We start from the raw sequence: 25,549 nt of genomic DNA on the forward strand, positions 1-25,549 counted from the left end.
ACTGGTGTCTTAACTTCAGATGGCTTGCCATGTCCCTCAGTGCAATTTGGATACTAGGGTGCTAGGCCTATGGGTCTTTAGTTAATGGTATGTTTCTTTATCTTTGTGCTGAGCTAACCTAGCAAACAGGTTGTGTTTGCAGGTTTCGGGTCGTGTTCGTGTCAACCCATTTAGGAAAGCGAGTTGACACGGCCTGTTAAGCTAGCGGGTGGTAAATATTATACTCGAACACGACCCATTTAAATTCATGAATAACCCGACACAACCCGTTATGATTAATGGGTCGTTTTTTCACTTGTTTCACCTGCTTCACCCATTTCAAAAATAAACTATATATTTTAACAAATTGTTAAATGAAAACACTTCAAATTAGATAAATAATAAAAATAAAGATGAAATCTTTAAATAAGTCTCACACATTTACACATTGGAAAACCCAACAAAAAAACTCATAAACAATATGAGTCTCAATTTAATCTCAATTTAAATAAGTTTCAAATAAAAGGTTAAGGAGAAAAAGAAATAAGTCTCGAATAGCCTCCATGAACATAATTTCAACTTCATCTTTTCACCAATTGTGCAATCTCACTCTTGCTGTAAGGAAAAAAACACAATAGACAAATATGAGAAAGAATAAAATTATTAAGAGATACAATATTAATAAAATATTAATTATTTATCGTTACCTTTCATCAATCATCAAGGGATATTTTATTGGGTGTATTCCAGTCAGTCAGTGCGGTAGAAGATGGGAAGACACGAAGAGATAGTTAGGTTAGCTAGGGATTTTAGAACGTAAGATTGCAAAAATACCCCTGCTCTTAACATGTTAACGGAACATTCGCGAATTATACTGAAACGACCCATTAAGATAACCGTGGTTAAGAGGTTAACGAGTTCACCCATTTTTAACCCGACCAGTTCAAATGTACCCAAATACTAATTTTTTCATGCGAATTAGTGTCGTATTAGCGCATCGTATGCAATATTGCCAAGTCTATAAGCTATTGTATACTAGACCTGCCCTTGGGTTCTGGATTATGTTTTCAGCACTTTTGCATTCCTAGATAAGGCTTTGCCGCCCCTCCTTTCGCTCTCTATGAAATAGCGTTTTCTCGACCAAAAGAAAAAACTAGTCTATTTGCACATTTACCAAAAAAATATATCTTTAATTTCATCCAATATCTTACTTTAAGCTTAATTCGACATATATGTGAATGTAATTATAGAGCTTTCTTCTTGTGCATTTCTAGTTTGATATCATGTTGAAAAATGAAAATTTCATGCTAAAAAAATGAATTATGTTTCCATAGTTTATTCCCCCATACCTAGCTTTCTTCTTGTACATTTATAGTTTGATATCATGATGAAAAATGAAAAAAAAAAATCATGCCAAAAAGATGAATTATGTGTCCGTAGTTTATCCCCACATACCTAGCATGACCATTCAATAGTGCTAAGAATCTTTCTGGGTTCAATAGTTTATTCAATATATAATTAATCTTTTTTTGGTGAAAACCAAGGTATCCCCGCGCGATTGCGGGACTAACCCTCGAGGTACTGTCGGGCGCAAAGCGGGGACCTCTCCCAACAAAGTCTGCTCTATTCACAAGCGCCTGGGATCGAACCCAGGACCTCTTGTTTAAAGGATCCAAGCCCCTTCCACTTGGACCAACTCCTGTTGGTATATATAATTAATCTTTGTTTGAAGCACAAAACATATAACTAAACTAAGTAAATTGATTGGCCCTGTTTTTACATCTTATGATTTTTTTTTTTAAATGTACTGATATGGTACGATCCTTTATTTTGGACTTGTATGTCTTTCAGTTGGGCCAATTCACCAATGCCAAGATAAGATCTTTGCAAATCTATTGGTGGCCCAAAGTAAATTTCAACAAATTCTTGGAAAATCTCTACAGCATTTGCTCATCTCGTCCACCTAGTCATTATGCCACATTTTTTTTTCCTTAAAAAATTCACATAACCCGAAAGAACCGTCTATATTTTAAAAGAGGACTAGACTAGTTTAAACTAGTAAAATATGGATATGTTCTCTAATTTGGAGGATGAAAGATGACTATTCATAAGAGGTTGATGACTAAAACTTATCGCTCATAATTTCACCAATTTCAAGAGAAATTAGGAGGGATAAGTTTTAGTCATCAACCTATTATAGATAGTCCTCATTCTTCCTCCAAGTTAGACAACATATCCATATGATGCCTTCAATGCACATAAAATGCAGGCATTTTTCTAGTCTAGTCTAGTCTAGCCCTCCCTACCAAACAAGCCTTACATTGAAATAAATTAATCGTGTACCATGCATTGATACAAGAATTTGAATTCCTTATTGAGAAGCTTCCATTTCTCATTCCCAAGTTTTTTTTCCCCGTAAATCAAATGCAGCCAAGAATTCAAAACCAAATGTTCTTTTTTCTATCAAGGGTAGAAACGGAATTTGCCTGCCCCTCTCCTTTTCCATCTCATTAATCATGTCGCAAATCGCGGAGGAGTTTTGAATGCACTATGAAAATACATACATCTCAATCAAATGACACTATTTTCTTGGTAAAAAGACAACGGTCACCACCTAGCCTAAAACTTTCTTTCTCTGCCATTTATAATTTATATGGGACAATGCTAAGTGGATGTTAAAAGGTTACATCATTGAAAGTGACGGTACGATAAATATAAAAATGACTTTGCAATTGGCATCCATGTTCAAAGATGTAAACCTACTCGAGTATACTTTGGGTCATTAAATTTTTTTTTTAAATTAATTCTTTGGTTCATGATTGAAGAAATAAATTACACCATCCACTTTAAAATTGTATGTATATACTATAAAAAGAAAAAAAGTGTGTTTTTTTTAATAAAGGATTTGTCGCTCTAGTAGTAGATTACGTCACTCATACACTACATAACCTCACATCCAATACCAAAATTCGAATATTAGCATCCTCTAGTTTGCTATAGCAGCAGGTATAGTAAGCAAAATCATACGAAAAGAAAAGGGGAGGTACGAAATAACCATAGCGGATGCATCGGATGGACGTCAAGTGGTTGATATTATCCCTCCAGGACTGGAACTTCTTATTTCAGAGGGCGAATCCATCTAACTTGATCAACCATTAACGAGTAATCCTAATGTGGGTGGATGCATCCATCCACATTGACTATACTTAGGTTACAATTGGAGAACTTGTCCATCCAAACGTTCCAACTTTGACTGATTATAACATACCAACAAACATTCAAAACTCGATCGTTCCTACCTATTTCCCTGTCTGTCTGTTGGCTGTTGCTGCATTTAATGATACAAATCTTTTATCTATAGATGATGAAGATAATTAATTATTCTCATAAATAAAAAATAAAAAATAAAAAAGAAGATGATCGAAGATGATGCCTTCATCGGTCCAACGGGATGAATGCTACAGATTTGTCGGGTTGCACCTTTATAGATTTATATTAAATTGAACTCTAATCACACCTTTTGTATGTGCTATATATAATCTATGATTAAATAGTATCCAAGGTTAATGAACAGAAATTTATTTGTCCTAACACTATTGAAAAGTATAAATTATCTGTTTGCTGGGACCTAGAGTATCATGTATCACCTAAGTTGAAAAGAAATTTTGGATTTATGTAGAAGAAAATTTACTAATGATTACGTCAACCTATCATTTTAATTTCCTCATTTGAAATAATTTCATTTAATTTATTAACGAGTCTTGGTGAGATTTGTACTCGGAATCTCTTTCAACAAACTACAAATGAAATCGGCATGATAAATGTTTTTTGAATCCACCCATGACTCATGAGGCCATGACCCCAAGTGCAAAATCATGTCGTGTGAATTAGGTTTCCCATTCGGTTGACTATGGAGGCAGTGAGCGAGCACAAGACTATTTAAATTGGAAAAGAATGTCAGTCCACCCACCAGACTATCTTGATTACCTTATTTAATTCCAAGTCGCTCAAGCAAGAATATTTAAAATAGAAATGGAAGGACAAGGACCAGCTCACCAAGAACCTAACTCCCAAAGGACAATGTACCAATGATTGCTTTATGTTTTGAAATTGGAGGTAGCTCAAAATTAGTAACTTGTTCTCATTTTAGCCCGGGAAAGACTTGGACATGTGGAAAAACTCTCATGTGATAATGTGAGATTGCCTTTCCTACGATAGCATGATGACATTATAGTTTATATTAGGTTATTGTAATCCCTCAAATATACTTCTATTTGCATTTTTATTCTTGAATTTCAATAATAACTGTTCTGGCCTTTAAATTATGCTTCTCGTTGCACTATTGATTATTTCGTGAAGTCTACCTGTTTTATTGTCTAAAATGGCCACATACCACATACATGATCTAATTTATAATGTCGAACAACACATGCTCCCACTTGCAGTCGAGAGAGTAGGCTATTTCGTAGTTAAAGACTAAAACGCTCATTGGGTGTAGAGACACTCGCCTAATCTTCTAAGACATAGCCCACTTTTTGTACTTGTTCCATCCTTCTCCTCGAATAAAATGCTATAACCTTTGGACTCAAAACAAAAACAAAAACAAAAAACCAACACATGGTAAGTGCTAACTAGACAATGACTGCTGTTAAATACTCTAAATAATCTCCATTATCACTCATCATGCTTAATACATACCTTGTTTATTTCCTTAACTTTAATTTCTTATTTGGTTAATTGCTTAACTTCCTAATTTTCTCCATTGATTGTATTATTTGACTTTCATAATTTTCTCCATGGATTGTTTTCCCAAAAAGAAAAAGTTACCTTTCTTAAATTCATTATGCTCCCTTGAATAAATATTCCGAATGAATTCTTCGTTCTCTCTTCGAATTACCATCTGCAAATCACTGAAGCTTTTCTCCATAGAAATGTGGGTTCACAGACAAAATGATCTACCTTTCTTCAAATCTACGATAGAAAATGCGCCAATCGTCAAAGCCATCAAGGACAACTGTCAAAAATAAATCTAATCCAAATCCAAATGTGAAACTGTCAGCAACTCAAAAAGTTGGAGTCATTGCACTCTCTGTTTGAAAAAACTGCATCTGCCCTTTTAGTTCTTCCTCCTCTCCTTTTCTCTCTCCTTGTCCACTTAACATCAGTTCTTGACAGAGAAATACATTAGCTGACAAAAAAGATACACAGGGCTTCCACCGACTTTTAGAAACAAAGACATGGGTTTCTCTCAATGAGCACCAAGGAGCAGGAATTTCAGAGCAAGACTGAGTTTTGAGCCAAGATCACAAATGGGTTTGATTCAGTTTCTCGTCTCTCTTTTTCTTTTGCTCGCATTTTCTCTCCCACCTCAAGTTCGTGGAAACGCGGAGCTTGAAGCTCTGATGAAGTTGAAGGCCTCCCTGGACCCGGAAGACAGGCTTTTGAAGTCATGGACCAAAGAAGGGGACCCTTGTAGTGGCTTGTTCGAAGGCGTGGCGTGCAATGAGCACCGCAAAGTTGCCAATATTTCCTTGCAGGGGAAGGGTCTCTATGGTGAGGTCTCACCAGCAGTGGCTGAGCTCAAATGCTTGTCGGGTCTGTATTTGCACTACAACAACTTGTCAGGAGAGATTCCCAAAGAGATTTCATATCTCACTGAACTCAGTGATCTCTATCTCAACGTCAATAATCTCTCTGGGGGCATACCTTCTGAGATTGGGGACATGACTAGTCTTCAAGGTTGGTAATTTTCTTTGGATCAAATGTTCAGTTTCTGCAGAAAAGTAAATTTTCTTGTCTTTCTGGTTGGAGTGCCTTTTTTGGTTTATTGGTATAATTGGATGATTACTGTCTAATGAAAGATAGCTGATTGTACTAGTGAAAGCTCCGATTTTTCGTGGAATAAGTAGTTTAATTTCGTGATTTGAATTAGCATAACTGGTCTGGTTCCTTTTTATATCATATTTGCTACTGCTGTCCAAACAAACGAAGATCACTGTTTCCTGTTTTTCTTCCTGTTGTAAAGATGCATTTTAGTTTGCTATATATGGTCATGATTTAGCTCAGTCCATATTCTTGGATTTATGTCATTTTGTGTTTCATTTCCGATTGCTCATTTAACATTATTGGCGTTCTTGGTTTTAATCCCCATATATAATTTTCTTTCTCGTTGTCTGTTTGGCTTTTGTAGTTTTACAGCTGTGTTGTAACCAGCTGACGGGAAATATACCTACACAGATGGGATTTTTAAAGAGGCTAAGTGTTCTTGCTTTGCAGCACAACAAGCTAACTGGTCAAATTCCTGCAAGCTTGGGGGACTTGGGGATGCTTAAAAGGCTTGATTTGAGCTTCAATAAGTTCTTCGGTACAATTCCTGCAAAACTAGCTAGTGTTCCGTCTTTGGAAGTCCTAGATATTCAAAGCAATTCTTTTTCTGGAGTTGCCCCTCCTGGTATGCCTACTTATTCAATCCTCACTTATTTCCATGAATTGTTTGATATTTCAATTTTCTTTCCTTGGAATTTGCTGTGCATTTTTTTATACCCATTCTGATTATGTCTTTCGCTACTTTGAAATGGAAGATTTGAAAAGATTAAAAGAAGGATTCCAGTGCGAGAACAACCCACACCTATGTGGAGTTGGGTTTTCTACGTTGAGAGCTTGCACAGATTTTGACATGGACATGGTGAATGTCAACGGACTACCACTTGAACCAAACATAACTGATTCTCCTCCAAAAGCCAACCCTAAGCCTGCATATTTCGAAGCACCTTGCAGCCAAACCCATTGCACAAAGTCGACCAAACTTCCACAAGCTGCAGTTGTTGCAGGAGTTATTTCCCTCTCTGTCACTTTGGCGGTGGCGGTATTTCTGGCCCTTATCCGTTACAGGCGTCACAAACAAAAGGTTAGCAATACATCAGATCCTTCTGATGGTCGGCTTAGTACTGATCAGGCCAAGGATTTCTATAGGAAAACTGCGTCTCCACTTGTGAGTCTTGAGTACTCAAATGGATGGGATCCATTGGCTGATGGTCGAAATGGCATTGCTTTCTCCCAGGAGTATCTGAGTAAGTATTGGTTCAACATGGAAGATGTAGAGTCTGCAACACAATACTTCTCTGAGGTGAATTTATTGGGGAGGAGCAAGTTCTCTTCTGTTTACAAAGGAGTTCTAAGAGATGGTTCTCTTGTGGCTGTTAGGATTATTAATGTGACAAGCTGCAAGTCTGAGGAAGCTGAATTTGTGAAGGGACTAGACTTATTATTTTCACTGAGGCATGAAAATGTTGTCAAGCTGAAAGGCTTCTGCTGCTCTAGGGGCAGGGGTGAATGTTTTCTTATCTATGATTTCATTCCCATGGGAAACCTCTCGCAGTATCTTGATGTAGAAGATGAAAGGAACCAAGTCCTTGAGTGGTCCAATAGAGTCTCTATCGTCAACGGCATTGCAAAAGGTAATTTATCTTCATTGAAATTTTCTGTTCATCATTTAACTTCCTCAATCCCTGCCACATTGCTCCTGTTTGTTCATTTTTAGCTTCGATGCACAAGCCACTTGAAACAAATTTTAGTTTGCACTGGGGTTCCTTTCTGATTTTAACTTTGTTCCAAATAGACTAAATTTTTTCTTTATTCTCTTCCGTTTCTCTTCGAGACCCCTGAAAATTAACACCCAAAAACCCTTGAAAATTGAGTTAAAAAGGCTTAGTTTGAGGGTCCAAGACCTGTTTCTGTGAGTGCACATTCCAGTATGTTTATTCTGATATTGGTTTTTCTTTTCCGACCAGGTATTGGGTATTTACATAGCAGTGAAGCAGACAAACCTGCCATAATTCACCAAAACATATCTGTTGAGAAGGTTCTCATTGATCACCATTTTAACCCATATATTTCGGACCCTGGCCTTCCTAAGCTGCTAGCTGATGATGTTGTCTTCTCCACTCTGAAAATAAGTGCTGCCATGGGATACCTAGCTCCTGAATACATCACCACTGGTCGTTTCACTGAGAAAAGTGATGTATATGCATTTGGAGTCATTGTCCTCCAAGTTATATCCGGAAAACTACAACTCAGTAGTTCAATGCGATTGGCTGCAGAGTCAAGCAAATACGAAGAATTTATCGATACCAACCTGAAAGGGAAATTCTCAGAATCTGAAGCAGCTGCACTGGCAAAAATCGCGCTTGTATGCACCCACGAGCTTCCCAACCACAGGCCAACAATGGAGGAAGTAATTCTGGAGCTGAGTAACCTTAGAGCCAGTTCCTGATGCCCCACTTCTTTGTTCCATATGTGGAAGAAACTGCTGCAGATGATATGACCTGGGAAGTGAGGCCTCGATCGAGCTTCACCCGTCGAAGTACAGCTAAATGAGCATGTGAAAGTTTTATCAGCCTCCTCTAAATTGAATGTGGTGGAAAGTAAATTTCTGGGGTACAAGTCTTCCCCGCAATTATCGTAAACTATATTTAGCTATGTGAAAAGCCGGCACAAGCCATCTTGAAGATGATGGTCCAGAGTATAAGATTAGTTATTCCATCTGTGAAACATCTTTTCCCTTAGTTTCTCATACATTTTAGGAATGTCTCTGCATCTGTTAGCCCGCGTGTCTGGTGCTGATTGCTCAATTAGTCATGTATAATTTGTTTAGTTAGACAATAACCAATATAAGCTGCTTAAGCTACTAATTATGCAATGGATTGTCATGCTTAATCATGCGATGGATTGTCATGGTTTCCTCATAGTGAGTTAGAAATCAACTCAACTTTTGGCATAACTGTCTTAAAACGCCTTCTGTTCTATCAGTGGGAAAACTAGATATACAACATCATCTTTCTCGAAACACATTCCTTTATTTTCTTTCAACCAAAAAAAAAAAAAAAAAAAAACCAAATGTATAAATGAATTTATGGAAATACATCATTGTCAACACAGAGACAACATCATTCTAAACAACTGCACTTTGATGTTGAGGCTCTTGAAGCCATTCAGCAGGCCACCAATGTGGTCTAATAGCCTCAACCTTTATATCTTTCTGTCCTTGTATGGTCAATGTATTTGATCCCTTGCAGGCTTCGTCCAAACGCAAGACACCCAGCCCACGACAACCAAGTTGAGTGGTGATGGTACCGACCTTCTTTTCGGATACACTATCTATCACTTCGGAACCCGGGGAAACTTTCTGCTCCGCTTCTGAAAGAACAGAAAGGTTAAGTTGGGATATACTGAACAAATAAAAACATGAAAGTTCATTTAGAAGGTGGAGTACCTTCTCCACTGTCCTTCACAAATCTTAAAGGAAGCAAGCGCTTGCGAATCACCCCTCGGTGGTGTGTGCGAGCTACAAGCTCTTGGCCCACATAACAACCTTTGTCAAAGCTAATTGCATTGAGGCCCACCAGGTTATATTCAAGAGGAATTGCCTCACCTAGACATGATAATAACCAGTTCAGACTTGCTTTAAACAGAACAAGAAGCAGGATATGGGAAACACAAGCATACCAGTATAAAAATAGAGACTTAATATTCTAGACGACTCCAGGACACAATAGAATCACTGAAGCACAATAACTTGCCATCAACACTGAAAAAGTTTTTCAAAAATTTACCAAGTAAATTGAGAACAAAAGAATATTGTATTGTAACATAGATGATCTGCAAATACTGAAAAGCCAAAGTATACCATCAAAGAGGAAGTAAAGATGCACCTTTTGGGATCTCAGTTGAGCCTTCTGCAACTCCGTTCTCTATTCTCCATAGAAGGTAATTCTGCTCATCTGTTTCTTTGTCAGCTTCAACCAAAGGTGCTGCAATAAAAATAAACATATGCAGCTTAATCAACAAGAAGGTTTGGGAAGCTGTAAACACATTCAAAGCTCAAATGTAGCAAAGGGTTAAAAACTCACGTGTAGTATTAGATGGGAAGATCCCCCTAAAACCAAGGCAATCCAATCTAGGATCCTTAAACCACTGCCATCCAAGAGGACCCCCATGTGAAGCTGACATTCCTGCAGGATCAACACCAGCACCCCAGCCAACACCAGCAGCCTCCGGTTCTTCCACAGAGAAGGATTTTTCAGAGAGGTTTCCCCCAAAACGCTGCCAGCAATATAACTCTTCTGCCATATTCTCGATATCAACCTTAGACCTCAAACGATATCTGCCAAGGAAAAAAAAAAAAAAGGAAACAGAAGCCAACCCGTATTACAAAATTCACAGAGTAACACAAAGGAAAGGAGACATTTGCTTCTCAAAGCAATCTAGAAGACATGGTCAGTCTAATTTCTGAAGAAAGGCAGACATGGGAGGGTAAAAATACAGAGACATTAAACCAATGGCTTGAATCTTATTTCTAAACCATTTAAGCAAGACTAAGCAACAGTAGCGTCCCTACATAGCATGAGATGCACAAATGGCATTGCTTATTTGTTACTTAATCAGTTACTAATGTTCACATATAGAGCATGTAGCAAGAGACTACAAAAACTTGATAATGAAGAAACCACAACTGGTGGTAAACCCTCTTGACAGAGTTTCCTTAGTTACAAGATAAGAGTAAGATTGCAGAAGCAAGGTTGAAGATAAAAGAAATGATCCATTAATAGCACATTTCAATCAAAATTTTAATTTCCTAACCCCCAAAGGATGAAAACTTGAAAACTCATACAAAACCCAACAGTGAAAAGAAAAGGCATTTTCAAACAAAACCAACATCAAAGTTAGCGCCATTAAGAGAAGCTAAGCTAGAGAGAATGTGATGGGTAAATAACTCACTTCTTCAAGGTGCTCAAGAGCTCATCCAAAACCGAAGCATCCACGTCCGCAAAGAGCTCCAACGCTTCATCTGGGTCGGGCCCGGGTCCCGACCCGGCCTTATCAAGCTTGGTATCGGGCCTGGGCGGGGCGTACAAGAAGAAATCGTACAGGAACCTCCCCTGAGGGGTCAACAACGCGGCGTACATGGGCGCTTCCGACGCAGTGGGCAAATTGGGCGTTGCCAAAGTCGAGGTCTTTTCACCCACGGCCTCACCGAACCTCCGTACATCGTTGGTCAACAGACCCTGAAGAAACTTGACCGTGTCTGGACCTCGGAACCGGACCACCGCCCGGGACTTGAGGACCGAAGCCACGGGCCCAGCATTATCGAACTGGCTTTTGTCGTGGATGGCTCTGTAACTGGAGGAAATGGATTTGGGGAACCGCAGGGAGAGCTTGAAACGGTGCATTCTTCGTCTGTGTAAGTCTGGGTGGCTCTGGAGAAGGAGCTCTGACGATGATGAAGGGGGGAGCTACGATGGTGGTGGTGCCGCGTGTGCTTGTAGGCGTACTGGGCTTTTGCCACGTGTACTTTTAGGCGGTTGTTTGTAATTTAAGGTGGTGATTTGTATGTGTTCGATGAAAGTCCTGAATGAGCTAAAAGTGATGTTTGTAGGTTAGGTGCCGTGGCAGATGGCGGGTGTTGATTGGGGATTATTGACCTGGAGTGGGAAAGAAGATGGATCACGTTTACAGGGTTTTGGGTTTTGGGTTTTAGAGTGAGACAGATAAGGATAACTGGGCTGTAAAAGTTAAGCCTCTGTTCAAACTGGGCTTCTTAAGGATTGTCCTTTAGACCTCATTTTTAAATCCCATGGTTTTTATTTATTTATTTTTATTAAAATAAGCGATATTGGAGTGAGAATCGAACCTAAGCCCTTGAATATAAAGGTAAATGCTATTAACCACTTGAACTATATAGTTCATGTTTAGAAGGAAAAAAGAAGAAGATATATTTGGAAGCATATCAAGTTGCGATCGTGTTTTATGTGCGACCATGTATGTAATGTGCATGGTGGAGTCGTATTTTGCGGAATGGATATCGATTTCCTAGCAAGATGACTTGGATGATAATCATTTCATGCACCAAAATCTATATGGAATATGAGTTGTAAGAATTATGATTATAGATTGACTGATTAATATATTTTTCTTTTTGAGAAAGATCCTTTATTCAAAACCATAGAAGCAAAGATAAGATCATATAAGCCTAAAACGGTCAACTCATAATTCACGCATAACATTTTTTTTCTTCAGAGATGACACTTAAATAATCTTTGTAAAAATAAAAGTATACATTAAATAATATAAAACACGCTAATTCATAACTTCATTGACTAATTTTCAATAAAATTTAACATAAAACAAATACATATTAAATGCAACAAAAAAACAGATATTATCAAAATAAAAATATGGTCAACAACAAAATTAAAAGTGCACCTATTTCAATATGTACTTTTATTGCTGCATTGCAACTAAATTCATAAACAATTGAAATTTTTTGGACTTTATTAGATTAATACATACTGAGTTTTATTTAAAACAAGCAAAATATATAGGTTTGATTTTTTTTTTTTCCACCCAAAAACATCCCTAGGCTACAGCCCACCTTAGTCATTAACTTAATTCCGCCAGTGATCACGAGATACAAACAAAGAAAATGAAATAATAATAAAAACACACACGCCCCTTCAATCCATTCACCAAAACCAACCTTATGATCACCCTTCAGAATTTCCAAGAAAATCAACACCATATTAAATCTTTGATTAGGAGGCCGGAATAAATTTAAAAAAAGTACAAGATTAGATTATCTCTTATATACTAATCATGAGATTAATTTAATATTAGAGGTCATATCCGACGCTACTAAAAGAGCATCCTTATTAGCCAAGTTATTGTGCTTAACGGAATCTTATATTTGATTGTGCTCCAAGTTTTGTCTTCTATTGTTTAATTATAAATTTGGAGAAAAGCTCACCTAATTAATTGGGTGGCAAACGACTAAAGTTGTGCTAGAATTGTGGAAGGTGAATATTTTTATTTATTTATTATATCTTTTTTTTTAAAATGGTCAAGCTTGAAAAATGACCTAACTTTCTTTCTCACATAAAAGAATTTTTATTTTATTATTACTATTAGGTGGTACATATGTAAATTCGGAGAGACTTACTGAAGAAGACAAAGACAAACAGGATTGGAGAGAATAATTCTACGCCCACAAAAAAGTAGTTTCAATGGTCCCTTGTTTTCCTTTCTGGTTCAAAAACATCTAGAGGGTTGGCCTTCCTTGAATCAAATTCTCCGGCTTATGGCCTTTGTGTTGGTTCAAGATTGTTTGAAAACAAAGAATTTTCCTACTTGAAAAATAAGCCATAGTTTTTCACAGAGAATCCGGACACCTTATTTGAAAAGAAATTGAGTACACAAAAACAGTTTAGCCCTTGGACTGGATGCAATCATGCAATGCAATGCAAGTAGAAAACCAAACCCTTCACCACCTGCGCAGCGCAGACCTTTTTCACTCTACATGACTTTTTACTTTGTTACACATTGCTATTCCAATTAAAACGTTTTTTTTTCTTTTCACGATCTTAAAAGATAAGGCTGAGTTGCATTTTTTGTCAATGTAGTTTGATTCATTTTCTACTTTGGACTTTGTTTGTTCGGTGTGAGAATGTGAAGAAATGTCCCGTATCCGAACCAGATTTACCCATCCCCGTAAACATTTCTGATTTTTCCTTTGTTAGCAGAGGATTCTAGAACTTTATGGAAGATAACTGGCTACATGGTCGGCCGTAAGTAAAAACGCGAAGAGGAATGGGAGAAGCATAGCAGCTTCACCACCTAGGGGCCTGTGTCTCCACATCAGCAGAGAGAACTGGTCCACTTGTGGCGTGGCAGCTACACCACCGAATAAGCATGAAGTGATAAAGATTTGACGTCAAAGGCAGGTGGAGGACGTTGACTCTAGCCTTCTTGGTTTTCCTACACAGCCCTTTGCGGACGCCGTGACTTCACCGTCCTCACAGCCTGCTTTGCTTTACGGACGCGGTGACTTTATCATCCTTTCTATAGCACTATTTTGTTATTCTCCATCAATAATGCTATGACATGCGTATGTGATTACACTTCCACGTGATATAGTGTTATTAGTCAGACAATAAAACAATATTATACCCGTTGCAACCATGTTTTTCTCTTACTTTACGAACGCAGTGACTTCGTCATTCTCTCTCTCTCTCTCTCCTTATTTCAGTAATTTCACACTTGTACTTTGCTGCCTTGCATACTTCAAAGGACAAACTAATTTATGCAGAGACTTCTTTTATACAACCACAATCTCTAATGCATTTCATGTGGGTTAAATCAGTTGATCACAACAGCAAGATTATCCCCTTTTACTCAAATTCCAATCCCTCTTTTTTTAGATTAAATTAACTTAGAATAATTTATATTATCGTTTATATAAAAACGAAAACCACCGTCCCTAACTAAAATCCTATGTTCTTTAATTTTGTTTACATTATTTTTTATTTGTCTTGTTAAATGAGAGTGGATATTAGTACCCTCATGGCTGGCTGAGCTTTCATTTATATTTTGTTTTTGTGGGTCAAATTGCGTTAGAATTTGGGAGGATTAACAACCCGTTGAAATTATAAAACAATTTTTAACTCATGGGTTCAGCATCTAATCAAATAAAAACAAACACTTGTTTTATAAACTTCGGCAGAGAGAACTGGTCCACTTGTGACGTGGCAGCCACACTACCCAATAAGCATGAAGTGATAAAGATTTGACGTCAAAGGCAGGTGGAGGACGTTGACAATGGCCTTCTTGGTTTTCGTACACAGCCGTTTACGGAAGCGGTGACTTCATCGCACTCACAGCCTGCTTTACCGACGCAGTGACTTCATCATCCTCTCTATAGCAGTATTTTGCTATTTTCGATCAATAATATTATAGTTATGACATGCGTGCGTAATTACACTTGTACATGTCCTAACATTATTAGTTGGCATAGTAAAACATTGTTATTATCATTGCAACTATGTTTTCCTCTTGCTTTACGAACGCAGTGACTTCATCATCCTCTTTCTTTCCTTAATTCTGTAATTTCACACTTTGGACTTTGCTGCTTTGCATATTTCAAAGGACAAACTAATTTATGCATAGACTCTTTTTATAAAACAACAGTCTCGATTGCATTATGCACACGTCTAGTTGGTCACAACACTAAGTTTATACCCTTTTACTCAAGTTCGAGCCTCTTTTTTCGTAGATTACATTAACCTAGAATAATTTAGATTATTACTTATATAAAGAGGAAAACCACGGTCCCTAACTAAAATCCTATGTTCTTTAATTTTTTTACATTATTTTGTGTTTGTCTTGTTAAATGAGAGTGGATATTAGTACCATCATGGCTGGCTGAGGCAACGTGGTGTGTGTTTTCATTTATATTTTGTTTTGTGGGTCAAATTGTGTTAGAATTTTGGGAGGTTTAACAACCCGTTGAAAATGTAAAACAATTGTAAAGTCATGGGTTCAACATCTAATCAATTTTTTTTTTTTTAAAACACATGTTTTATCAACTTGGTATTTGATAATTCAAAGAGAAACAGCGTTTTAGTGCCGTACAAGTATAAAGTTTTCTGTTTTCATATATAAAATGGAGTTTGTGATAAGAGGGCTGTGGGTGTGTGTGGGGGCAGCATTAAGATTCAAGGCATTGGTGATTAGTGGTGATGCCATCATTTTAAATGAGAAAAAAAAAAATCAAAGACTGTCAGATACATACTTTCTAAAGCAAAATGATGGATTTCTATTTTCTTTTTCTTTTTCTTTTTCGGATATTGCACAACGATGCATATAGTTGAATGAAAGATAAAAAGGGGACTTAGATATGAACAAATGAAACAATTATCTTTTAAAACTCGTAAATGAATTCGGATATGAACAAATGAAACACTTAGGATCGGATATAAAAAGTTTTGGCCAAGTGTAGCGATTACTCAATCACATAATATTAGGAAGAAATGGAGGCAGGAGAAATGGGTTTGTGACCAAGTGGCAAAACCTTTGGTTCCAAACTAATGCGTTATATATATACATATATATATATATATATTTAAAGGGATTAAAATGGAAAAGACACAGAAAACCAGGTTGGTGTGATGTGTATAAACAAAAAGAGTTGGAAAAACAAAAAGACACTCAAATCCATTGTATTGCAAGAAAGTAATACCAATCTACACGTTGGTCATGTTGGTCATGTGCGGCAGGGGCGCAATGTCAACGGTCCACGAGAACCTCTTGTAGGACCTTTAGCTGTCTGCGTCTCAAATAAAAAGGCCAACTTGGACTGTGATTCTTACAACCCAGATTTTATTAGCTTGCCATCAAAGAAAAGCATTTCCTCAAAACAGAGAGGAGGACAGATATAGGAAGAAGAAAAACAACAACCCATTTGAGCCAAAATAGGAAAAAACCCCATTTGAGGAAGAAAAAAATACACAAGGAAAGCCCCCCAATTGAGCAAAAGCGAAAAGAAGAAGAAGAAGAAGAAGAAGAATTTGGGCAGAAATGAAGCTGATTTGGTCTCCCGAGAATGCAACCAAGGCCTACATCGACACCGTTCGATCTGTGAGCAATTCTTTTTTCAAAAGTTTCTTGCTTTTAGTTGATTTCATGGCCGATTAATTTAATTTATTGGGTTTCGTTTGTTTTTCTTGATTCTTATGATCTGGGTTTTGTTTGCAGTGTGAGGTTTTTCATGAATCTGGGGTTGCAGAGCTCATTTCAGCCATGGCTGCCGGGTGGAACGCAGAGTTCATCGTTGAGACATGGTCGCAAGGAGGGGTCACTGCAACAAGCATCGGGCTTGAAATCGCCAGTCGCCACACGTGCGGACGGCACGTGTGTGTAGTCCCAGATGAGCAGTCAAGGTCAGAATTTGTGGCAGCAATGAAAGAGGCAGGGATGGCGCCGGAGGTTCTTGTTGGGGAGCCAGAGGAGGTGATGGCCGGGCTTGTGGGGATAGATTTTCTGGTGGTGGATTCTAAGCGCAAAGACTTTGCTAGGGTTTTGAGGCAGGCAAGGCTGAGCCCTAGGGGCGCAGTTTTGGTGTGCAAAAATGCTAATTCAAGAAGTGCTTCTAGTTTCAGATGGAGAAGTGTTGTTGATTGTGGGTCAAGACGTGTGGTTAGGTCTGTGTTTTTGCCTGTAGGGAAGGGTCTGGATATGGCTCATGTGTCTAGCAGTGGAGGGAATTTAGGGTCAAGCAAGGGGGAGAATAGATGGGTTAAGCATTTTGATCAACAATCTGGGGAAGAACATGTTATCAGAAAGTGATTTGCTTGAAAGAACGTTTTTTTGGTTGTTTTTTTAATCTTTACATAGTTTTGTCTGTGGACCCAATTGTGTACATACATATTTGTCTCTTGGACCCAATTGTTTTTCTTTTTCCTTTCTGTTTGGTTAAACTTGTATGTAGAATGAATCAGAAATGCCTCCTCATCATTTAACAACCAAAATCAATACCCCACATGACTTTAATTTCAGTACTTTGTTTCTTTCAATAATGTCCTTTCAGGTGTTTAATTCGATTCTGGAACATTGAAGAGAGAGAGAGAGAGAGAGAGAGAGAGAGATTTGGGTAAATAACTATTAACATTTTGCACAATCAATTCAAAACTGTCTTTCCGCTCGCAAAAAACAAAATATTGGGTACAGATTAGCAAACCAATTAACAACCAATGCCAATAGAAAGGCCTGAACATTGAGAATGTCATACAAAGTGACAAAAGAGTTACCTTCAGAGGAGCTATTAGTTGATCTGTGTACATCCAGTAACAGTCATCATGTTTTCTCTTTGAAAGCCTATATATGGTCATTTTACATCAAAAGAACTAATTCTGTCCAACAATTGGTATATTCGGCATTACTCATGGACACTGCATTCCTAACATTTTCAGCAGTCTGCTCTTGAATCCAAGGTGTCTGATAAAATTCCATCACTTGAACTGTTTCTCCATACGATCATAGAATCGCAAATGCATCGACCTCTCCTTTACATAGAAAAAAGTGTAAAGATGCAGTGCAGGAAAGATATTTTAGTCAGCAAAACAAACTAGTAACAACCAAATGAATGATAAATCACTGAATCGTGAGTGAGGAAAGAGCGTACCGACATATACAAAAATTCTCAACAAACTGTGAGTCTGACCATACGTAGAGAAGGTCAGTCCCAACTGTCTCGACTTCTTCTAAATGCTTTTTTGTCTGAAAGAACCTTCTTGCTCTTAAGGCGTTTTTGTTCGCCAATAGCAGCCCTGCAAAATACAGAGGCAATAACTGAGACAAAATCAGATCCCACACCATCCAGAACACAAGGACAATTTACAATACAAAGGATATTGTGGAGGGACGGTTGGCAAAAGCAAAGGTAAAGCACTTGCAAACGCACAAGATAAAGAGTTCTCACATTTTAGCAATCTTCTTCTTTTGCTCTTCTGAGGGAGGAGGTGGGACATAAGAAGCAGCATCAATGATTGCCTGTTTCACTAATTTATTAGAATCATTTGGGAATGGCCAAAAGCTAGGCACGTGCTGTTCCCAAAATTTAGCCACTTATGTTTAAGCATCAAAGCACTGGCCATAATATATAATTCCACAAGAACAGAAAGATAAATACTGATTTTTATTAGTACCTGGAGTTTTTCAAGAGCATCTTCAATGTTACCCCTGAGGAAGAATGGTTGCATCAAAACCAAATGCATTGGAAAAACAAAGCAAAATTGATAACTTAAAAAGAAGAGGAAAGAATTTTACTTCTGTGTTCGAGTCTTTGTTGAAGAAATCACAAGCTCCCCATCCTTGTTAATCCGATTCTTCTCCTGTTCATAAACAAGACATATGAAGAAGAGGGAGGCCTCTTAGCACATCATCTGTTTTCAAAATGATGAACTGACAAAATTCTCCTATCCAGATATTTTTAAGTGTCCTCTATGTCCAGTCAAAATGAGATATTGATAGGTAAGGAATCAGTTCTCTTTCAAACCAGGCACATTCTAGTGCAGGGATTTCCTCATCTGAGGTCCCTTCTATGTGCCCGCTCTATCTTAAACCTATGACGGGGTATGCAATGATCACTACTTCCCTCCTTCCTACACAGAAATTCTTGCTTTTCATATTCATCAAGAACAAAAGGCCATGAGACATGACAGCTACAAACCATTTGCAAAATCCTCTCCCTGATCCATTCGCTTAGCCAATACGCCTTTTGTACATTGAAGCGCATGTCCACCTTGGTATTCACTGTAAAATCAATAGCAAAATTAGCAACAATTTGGCATTAACAAGTTAAAAGAAGAAAAAATCCAACCCGCAACGAAGACAGAAAGACATGTACAAACCTTTGTTGACATTCTGACCTCCAGGTCCCCCACTTCTTGCAAAACTCACAGTTACATGATCTTCATATATATATGGGGAAAAAAAATTGATCAAATAAATCCATGGTTTATGTGAACACTAAAATATAACTCTACAACACAGAAAACGCAAACCTTCTGCTTTACACTAGTAATTTTGTACCATGAACTCCTTAATTAAACGAATCAAGGAAGAAATTATGATATACTCTACAGTACCTCAATCTAGAGAGTCACTACTATAATGCTATAAATTTATTTTTTTTAAATTATGCAAATTTGGAAAAATATTTAGAGTGAGGGAGAGACCTAAAGTGATCTTAGGAGGGGGCTGGGTGTCAGCGGAGAGAGCTCGCTCCTCGGCTGCTTGCAAGAGCTGGTTGACCTGAGAGAGCCGAGCCGACACCTTGTTCCCGCCACTTCCCGAATTCGACGCGGCGCACCGGACACTGCCGATTCTGATTCCGCCATTGGAGGAGCGAAGCAGAGTCGTACGGATTGATGGAGGAAATGACAGGGATGGTTGAAGGATGTGTCTGAGGATCATGTTCGTTGTCGTTCTAAGAACCGCCATTTTCGCTGTAAAAGGAACCCTAAAAAACGTTTTAAATTTAAATTATCGGATTTTGTATATATATTTTTTTCTGGTCAGCCTTTTGTCTTTGGGTTCCTCTGGATTAAATATTGGGTCTGGGTTTTTGTGGTTTAGAGCACTTCATTTTAAATTTTTTTTTTAAAGGAATTTAGAGCACGTTATTAGAAAAATAATAATACTGATAACACTAAAATAATAACATTAGTGAGGCTCTAAATCATCAGTCCAAACTGAGTACGGAATTATACACATTTACTAACAGTGCGTTTAGATGAGAAAATTTCAAAGTACAAGGGATTTCATAAATGACGGAATTTAAAATAATGGAAATTAATATTATAGAATTTGTAAAGTTTCTTGTTTGGATGACGGATTTAAAACACGGAATTTAACCTTTATTTGTAAAGCTATCTTTTTGAAAAACTCAATTTATCTTGGGATTTTACAAATGACGACTTTTAAATAGAATTTAAAGTTGAGATTTATGATATCCAAATTCCATGTTTTTTCCCACGTGAAATTTCTAAATTTCTATGTTTTTTTTATCCAAACACGGGAATTGGTTCATATCAATTTAGAAATTCTGACTTTTGTTAAAATCCCAAGTTTATTTCCCTCATCCAAACACACCCTTGCTAACTCGAGGGCAAGAGTTCGATCCCCTTCCATTCTAATGTAAAATAGTTAGGCTCTCAATTTTAACACTGAAAAAGTTTGTTACTGATTTGGTGTTTTTGGAATTTGAGCGTGCATGTAATGCCAAACTGTAAAGAGCATATAATAATTTTTCAAACCGCACCAAATATAAAAGAAAAATATGTAGAATTCATTGTCATTCTCTTGGTAGATCAACAAACCTTTGGCGAACGAAAGTCTCAACTTTTGCAAATTACAGTAAACATGGGAAGTCAGGAATTTGATGCCATTAAAGAATTGACGTTAAAATGCATCAAGAATTGGCGACAAAACCTCTGCTCGCATTACTACAAGAATCCGTGACAGTTAAGTCGCCGTTTAATCAAGATTCAAGGGCATTCGATGGATATTAAAGCCTACAGAACCATCATCCCATTTCAAATGGCATCAATTAAAACTAGACAGTATACAAGAGCACACTACTACCAGCTGACGTCCTGCCGCTATGAGCTCAAAATATGCTACTAGGTGGTAAAAACAAGAATTGGAAGACAGACATAATAAGCCCCGTTGCGCTAGCTCTAATCTCTTGCTTTCCCACGGGAATAACCATTCTTGTCCCTAACATCTGCTCTCATCCTACCAGACTGGTTCGAGCGAGAAGATCCTGCCTTCTCTTTGGCATCTGATATCATATTTCCAGGGTTCTGTGAACTCTCGTTGGAAGGAAGCGCCCAACCTCCCCGACTAGCCTCCTCACGTCCACTGCTGCTAGCTCCTGGAACCAACGAAATCATAAAGCACAAAGAATTAAAATCATAAAAAATGTCAATCATTGCTTCATTTGTGATGTTGGCATCCTTGACAAGATAATGTGTTGAAATTTTCATTCTTAACCTTGACATCCATTCAGCTAAAGCATACAACCTCACATTTATCCAAACAAAGTGGGCAGTTTTCCAAGTATAGTTTAGCAAAACATACTTCTGCATTTACCAATAAGTATCATACCAAAGGGCCTGACAATCAATAAAACCTAACACACTAGCTGTATATACTCTCCTACAAATAGGTTCATGCCCTAGTATGCATGCTGTAGCATAAACACAACCACCACCCTCATTATCCTAAAAATTAGTTAAGGTTGGCAGACAACTAACGGAAACTCTTGCAAAACACAGATATAAAGACACACGGGCACTGAAAAAGCTGTAAGAACTTTTTAAGAATTCATCAAGGAACCAAAAATGAATTCTCTGCAACTTAATGGTACATACAGTCAACAGAAGGTTCATATACACACAATACTCAGCCAACACCAAACTGCAAAAATGATTTTACCCATTTTTCATATCAGAGTCAAAAGTCAACATTACAAACTCACCTAGATTTTCATAACCACCAAATTTATCAGTCCATCCAGGCAAATGTTTTTTAGCAGTTCCTTTCCATGCTTCTTCAAAACCGGAAATCTCATCTAAAATTTCCCAATCAGATGCTCCAAGTTAGTTTATATACCAAAACAACTCTATAAACCTTGCACAAGCACAGCATTGCATATAAAGTTTACATACCGTTGTTAAGATTGTGCAAGGTCTGCATTGTATCCACCTTACCGTCTGTTTTGAGCTTCCTAGTAATTGAATGGCCCTAAAAGGAGAATCCTAAATGTAAGTGTTCTACTTACATCATGAAATTGATGATCCAAGATTCGAACCCAAAAGATAAAAGACACATCAGCAACAAAAACCAGATGGCACCCAAAAAATACCTTATTGCGGAGCCCCTTAGATACCCTGTGTGTTGCCTGCCCAGAAGTAGTATCAGCTTCCTTACTTTCTTCAAAAGCCAACTGCTCACACAACAAGCGCAAATTAGAAGCACGACAACTGTGAAAGGAAAAAAAAATGGAGAACCTTTCACAATTACTTACCCCATCACTCCCCATCCTTCTTGTCTTGGATGAAGTATAATACGAACCATTAGCACCACCATAAGAGACAGTGGAGCTTTGAAATGTAAAGCTATGAGCTTGAGGCTGCGATTGCATAGCATTATACTGGTTGTAGTTGTCCCTATGCTGCAAATGCTTGCTGCTCTTCTCTGCACAAAAGGGGGAAAAGCATCTCTAATTATTTAGACTCAAAACAAAAACATTCAGTAATTACCAAGGTCAATAGCAACCAACTATTTAAAATATCTTACCTTCAACTTCATCATCAGGATCTTCAACATAAGGTTCATTGCTTGGTCCACTGCGTTTTCGAGGATTGTCTTTTTTTGCATTACCAGCATCTTCATTTTCATTATCAGAGTCTATTTCCTCAATGATTGGGCCCCTTGGTCTCTTAGGCTCTGGAGCCTGATGCTCAATTAACCCAGTTGGCTGCATATCTGGAAAATTGCTTCCACCTGGACCAAAAAAACTCGACTCCAACATCCCTCCAAATGGGGGCATAACTCCAAACGGGGGCATACCTCCAAATGGGGACATACCTCCCAACGGGGACATACCTCCAAATGGGCGAGTGAAGAAAGGGTCATCAAATGGATCCCTTCCTCCAAAAAGGTTAGAAATCAAACTCCTCTGACCCCCAAATCCACCAAACCCCCCAAAACCAGCAAACGGATCATTGAAATCAGAGAAAGGACTCCTGCCACCTGGACCGCCTCTGCCCCCCTGCATCTTCTAACCACTACAACCCCTGAAAAATAAAAATGGGCAAACCAAAACTTTAACAAATATATGGTAAGAAGTACCTTCCACACTCTACAGTCATAAAACTTGAAATTCAGAATTAAACTATAACGAATTTACAACTAAGAGTCCAAGAAGCAAGTGGTTTAGACAGCAAATAGAAGACCAAATCACCACTGATTGATGCAGACAATTTCTCAAGCATGCTAAAAAAATTTGCATAATCAAAAGATCATGCATCGTTTTTTTATTCGAAACTACGTTACTAATAGCCACGCAATAAGAAAAACACGAAAAATCATACGTTGCAATAACATTTCCCAATAAAAACCAATCCTAGAAACTTTTTCCTGCAACTACAGCAAAGTAGATCCCTAAATTCAGGTAAGAATCAAACCCAAAAAAAGGATCACAATCTACAACAAATTATTACACATCAATTCAATGATCATAAAATAGAATCTTTTCTTCCTTTGCTTTTTTTTCGTTTTTTCTGCAATCAAACGTAAAAAAAAGGAGTACCTCGGAAAAGAAAATAGAAATTTGGAGCGAACTGAATCGGAACCAGAGAAAACCCTAATCGCCTAAGCACGAAATGCTTTGATGAAAGGGTTTTCCAGGTGCCACAAAGTTAATGGCGGTGTTGCGTTTAGCTTAACCGACTCTCCAAAGTGGGAAAAGAGAGAGAGAGAGAGAGAGAGAGAGAGAGAGAAATTGAGAGTTCAATTTGATCGAAAGTTCTAGTATAGTCATCAGACGTCTGTGCATCACTGTTGGCGTCATGATACGTGTCGCTAGGCCATGGCTTGATTTTTTTTTTAGCGGGGTCCAAAGGATTAAAATGGAAAGGGAGCTGATTTTTCCACTCCTTTTTTCTCCACTTACACTTTTTTTCGCTTTTTAATCAGTTTTGTTCTTTTTTGTTATTTCTCTTTTCTTTTCTACTTTTACCCTATATTAATTTATTTTTACTTCACTTCTATATTATTTATTTTTCTTTATACTTAATTTTCTAACTCGCATTCTATTTTCAATTTTTTTTCTTTAATCGAATAAGAAATAATTAACACTACATATTTGTCTAGGCAAAATTACATGGTCCACCTGCAAAAACTCATGCCTCACGAATAAACCTTGAAGCCATAGTTTTTTGGGTTAACTGGTGTTTTGCCTCCTGAACTTGTACCACACTTTCAATTAACCCTCTATCTTTTTTTTTATAAAGAAAATTAAGGATATGAACTTTTTTTTTTCTCCAATTTCCCCCTTACCGTCTAAATTCTCAACATTTCATCCAATTTTCAGTTAAATCATTTTTAAAAATTATTTTTTTGAAGAAAAAAAAAGACATTGAAGAAAAAAGATGCTGAGAACCCAGCCCCCCCCCCTTCTTCTTCACAATTCTTCCATGACCACCTTTCTCCCACAAACCCATATTCAAATTCTGTATGACTAATAAGTGAAGGAGAAAGTATAAGAGAACTGGGAGGACATAAGCGACTTGGGGAGAGCAAACCCATTCTTCTCAAGAGCAAACCCATTTTCGACCTCCATGCCTAGAGATGGCGTTTCAAGTAGCCAGCTCGGCTTTTCTCCTTCACATTTGGGTTTTCTTCTCTTTGTTTCAATTTCATTGGATTTTTGGTGCTTGATGTGAGTTCAAGTCCCTCCAAGTCAAATTTGAGTGAGATTGAACAGAAATTTGTTGAAACATAATTGTGGGTTTAATTTAAAATTTTACTCTCTAGATTTACAATTAATATTTTCAGCTTGTGTAGAGAATGTTATTTTAGTGGGATTATACAATAACTTTTTGAGGAATGTTATGCTTGAAGATTGTTTACAAAATTTTGGGTTTGTGCAACAAATATTTCTCAGTTTGTCTTGGGATTGTGCAACAAATTTTGGGGTTTTTGGTGAGGTCTGACTCGTAGCTCCTCTTCTCTTAGTTATCTCTTCCAACTCGCAGCTGATTCTTTTTGGGTTCTTTGGTGAGGTCTGCAATAAACATGCGATATACACGCAATAAACAGGCGATACACACGCAATAAAAAAGCAATACACATGCAATAAACAAGCAATACACATGCAATAAACAAGCAATATACACGAAGGGAGAGAGCTTGTATTAGAGTTATCTTGCTAAGCATGTTTATTGCAATAAACAAGCAATATACACACAATAAATCTGAAATTTCTCTAAGTTTTTTTATTGTCTTATTATTGTCATCGTATTGGCCCTGTATTGCTATTTTATAGTTGTCGTATCAATTTTTTTTTTCAAGTCTGTCTTGGAAAGTTTTTGTTGGGTTTCAAACAAATAAATGCTTCTATTTCAAACAAAAAATTAAAGTCAATGCCAATCCACCCATTTTAAGAACAAAT

The 25,549-nt window shown here is 37.5% G+C and overlaps 5 protein-coding genes across 6 annotated transcripts; 2 read left to right on the plus strand and 3 right to left on the minus strand.

Annotated features, from left to right (window-relative positions):
- The first annotated feature begins 4,898 nt into the window (after positions 1–4,898).
- Positions 4,899–8,697, plus strand: LOC110753657 (Leucine-rich repeat protein kinase family protein). The gene is made up of 4 exons (XM_021954596.2): positions 4,899–5,718; positions 6,170–6,430; positions 6,561–7,436; positions 7,770–8,697. Exons 1-4 carry the CDS (start codon positions 5,289–5,291, stop codon positions 8,249–8,251), a joined length of 2,049 nt encoding a protein of 682 aa, XP_021810288.1. The 5' UTR covers positions 4,899–5,288; the 3' UTR covers positions 8,252–8,697.
- An 18-nt stretch (positions 8,698–8,715) lies between these two features.
- Positions 8,716–11,457, minus strand: LOC110753658 (Glycine cleavage T-protein family). Of its 2 annotated transcripts, none has more exons than XM_021954598.2 (5): positions 10,756–11,457; positions 9,888–10,141; positions 9,690–9,788; positions 9,251–9,409; positions 8,716–9,171 (listed from the first exon to the last, which is right to left on the minus strand). In XM_021954598.2, the coding sequence occupies exons 1-5, from the start codon at positions 11,205–11,207 to the stop codon at positions 8,930–8,932; spliced, it is 1,206 nt and encodes a 401-aa protein (XP_021810290.1). In that variant the 5' UTR covers positions 11,208–11,457; the 3' UTR covers positions 8,716–8,929. The 2 variants fall into 2 exon arrangements, with proteins under 2 accessions (XP_021810290.1, XP_021810289.1); XM_021954597.2 differs by having other exon boundaries at positions 8,716–9,174; positions 10,756–11,455.
- Positions 11,458–16,124: 4,667 nt separating this feature from the next.
- Positions 16,125–17,273, plus strand: LOC110753647 (ankyrin repeat/KH domain protein (DUF1442)). Its single transcript, XM_021954587.2, has 2 exons — positions 16,125–16,446; positions 16,564–17,273. Exons 1-2 carry the CDS (start codon positions 16,387–16,389, stop codon positions 17,152–17,154), a joined length of 651 nt encoding a protein of 216 aa, XP_021810279.1. The 5' UTR covers positions 16,125–16,386; the 3' UTR covers positions 17,155–17,273.
- Positions 17,274–17,548: 275 nt separating this feature from the next.
- On the minus strand, positions 17,549–19,885 carry LOC110753639 (Class I peptide chain release factor). The gene is made up of 8 exons (XM_021954575.2): positions 19,545–19,885; positions 19,218–19,277; positions 19,037–19,119; positions 18,634–18,698; positions 18,513–18,546; positions 18,287–18,357; positions 17,990–18,134; positions 17,549–17,870 (listed from the first exon to the last, which is right to left on the minus strand). The coding sequence occupies exons 1-7, from the start codon at positions 19,807–19,809 to the stop codon at positions 18,044–18,046; spliced, it is 669 nt and encodes a 222-aa protein (XP_021810267.1). The 5' UTR covers positions 19,810–19,885; the 3' UTR covers positions 17,549–17,870; positions 17,990–18,043.
- A 750-nt stretch (positions 19,886–20,635) lies between these two features.
- On the minus strand, positions 20,636–23,867 carry LOC110753691 (glycine-rich protein). Its single transcript, XM_021954636.2, has 7 exons — positions 23,687–23,867; positions 22,672–23,171; positions 22,400–22,569; positions 22,238–22,318; positions 22,041–22,116; positions 21,851–21,943; positions 20,636–21,244 (listed from the first exon to the last, which is right to left on the minus strand). The coding sequence occupies exons 2-7, from the start codon at positions 23,150–23,152 to the stop codon at positions 21,048–21,050; spliced, it is 1,098 nt and encodes a 365-aa protein (XP_021810328.1). The 5' UTR covers positions 23,153–23,171; positions 23,687–23,867; the 3' UTR covers positions 20,636–21,047.
- Between the last annotated feature and the right edge of the window lie 1,682 nt (positions 23,868–25,549).

Source organism: Prunus avium, chromosome 5 (assembly GCF_965620075.1).
Source record: "Prunus avium chromosome 5, drPruAviu1.hap1.1, whole genome shotgun sequence".
Classification (NCBI taxonomy): domain Eukaryota; kingdom Viridiplantae; phylum Streptophyta; class Magnoliopsida; order Rosales; family Rosaceae; genus Prunus; species Prunus avium.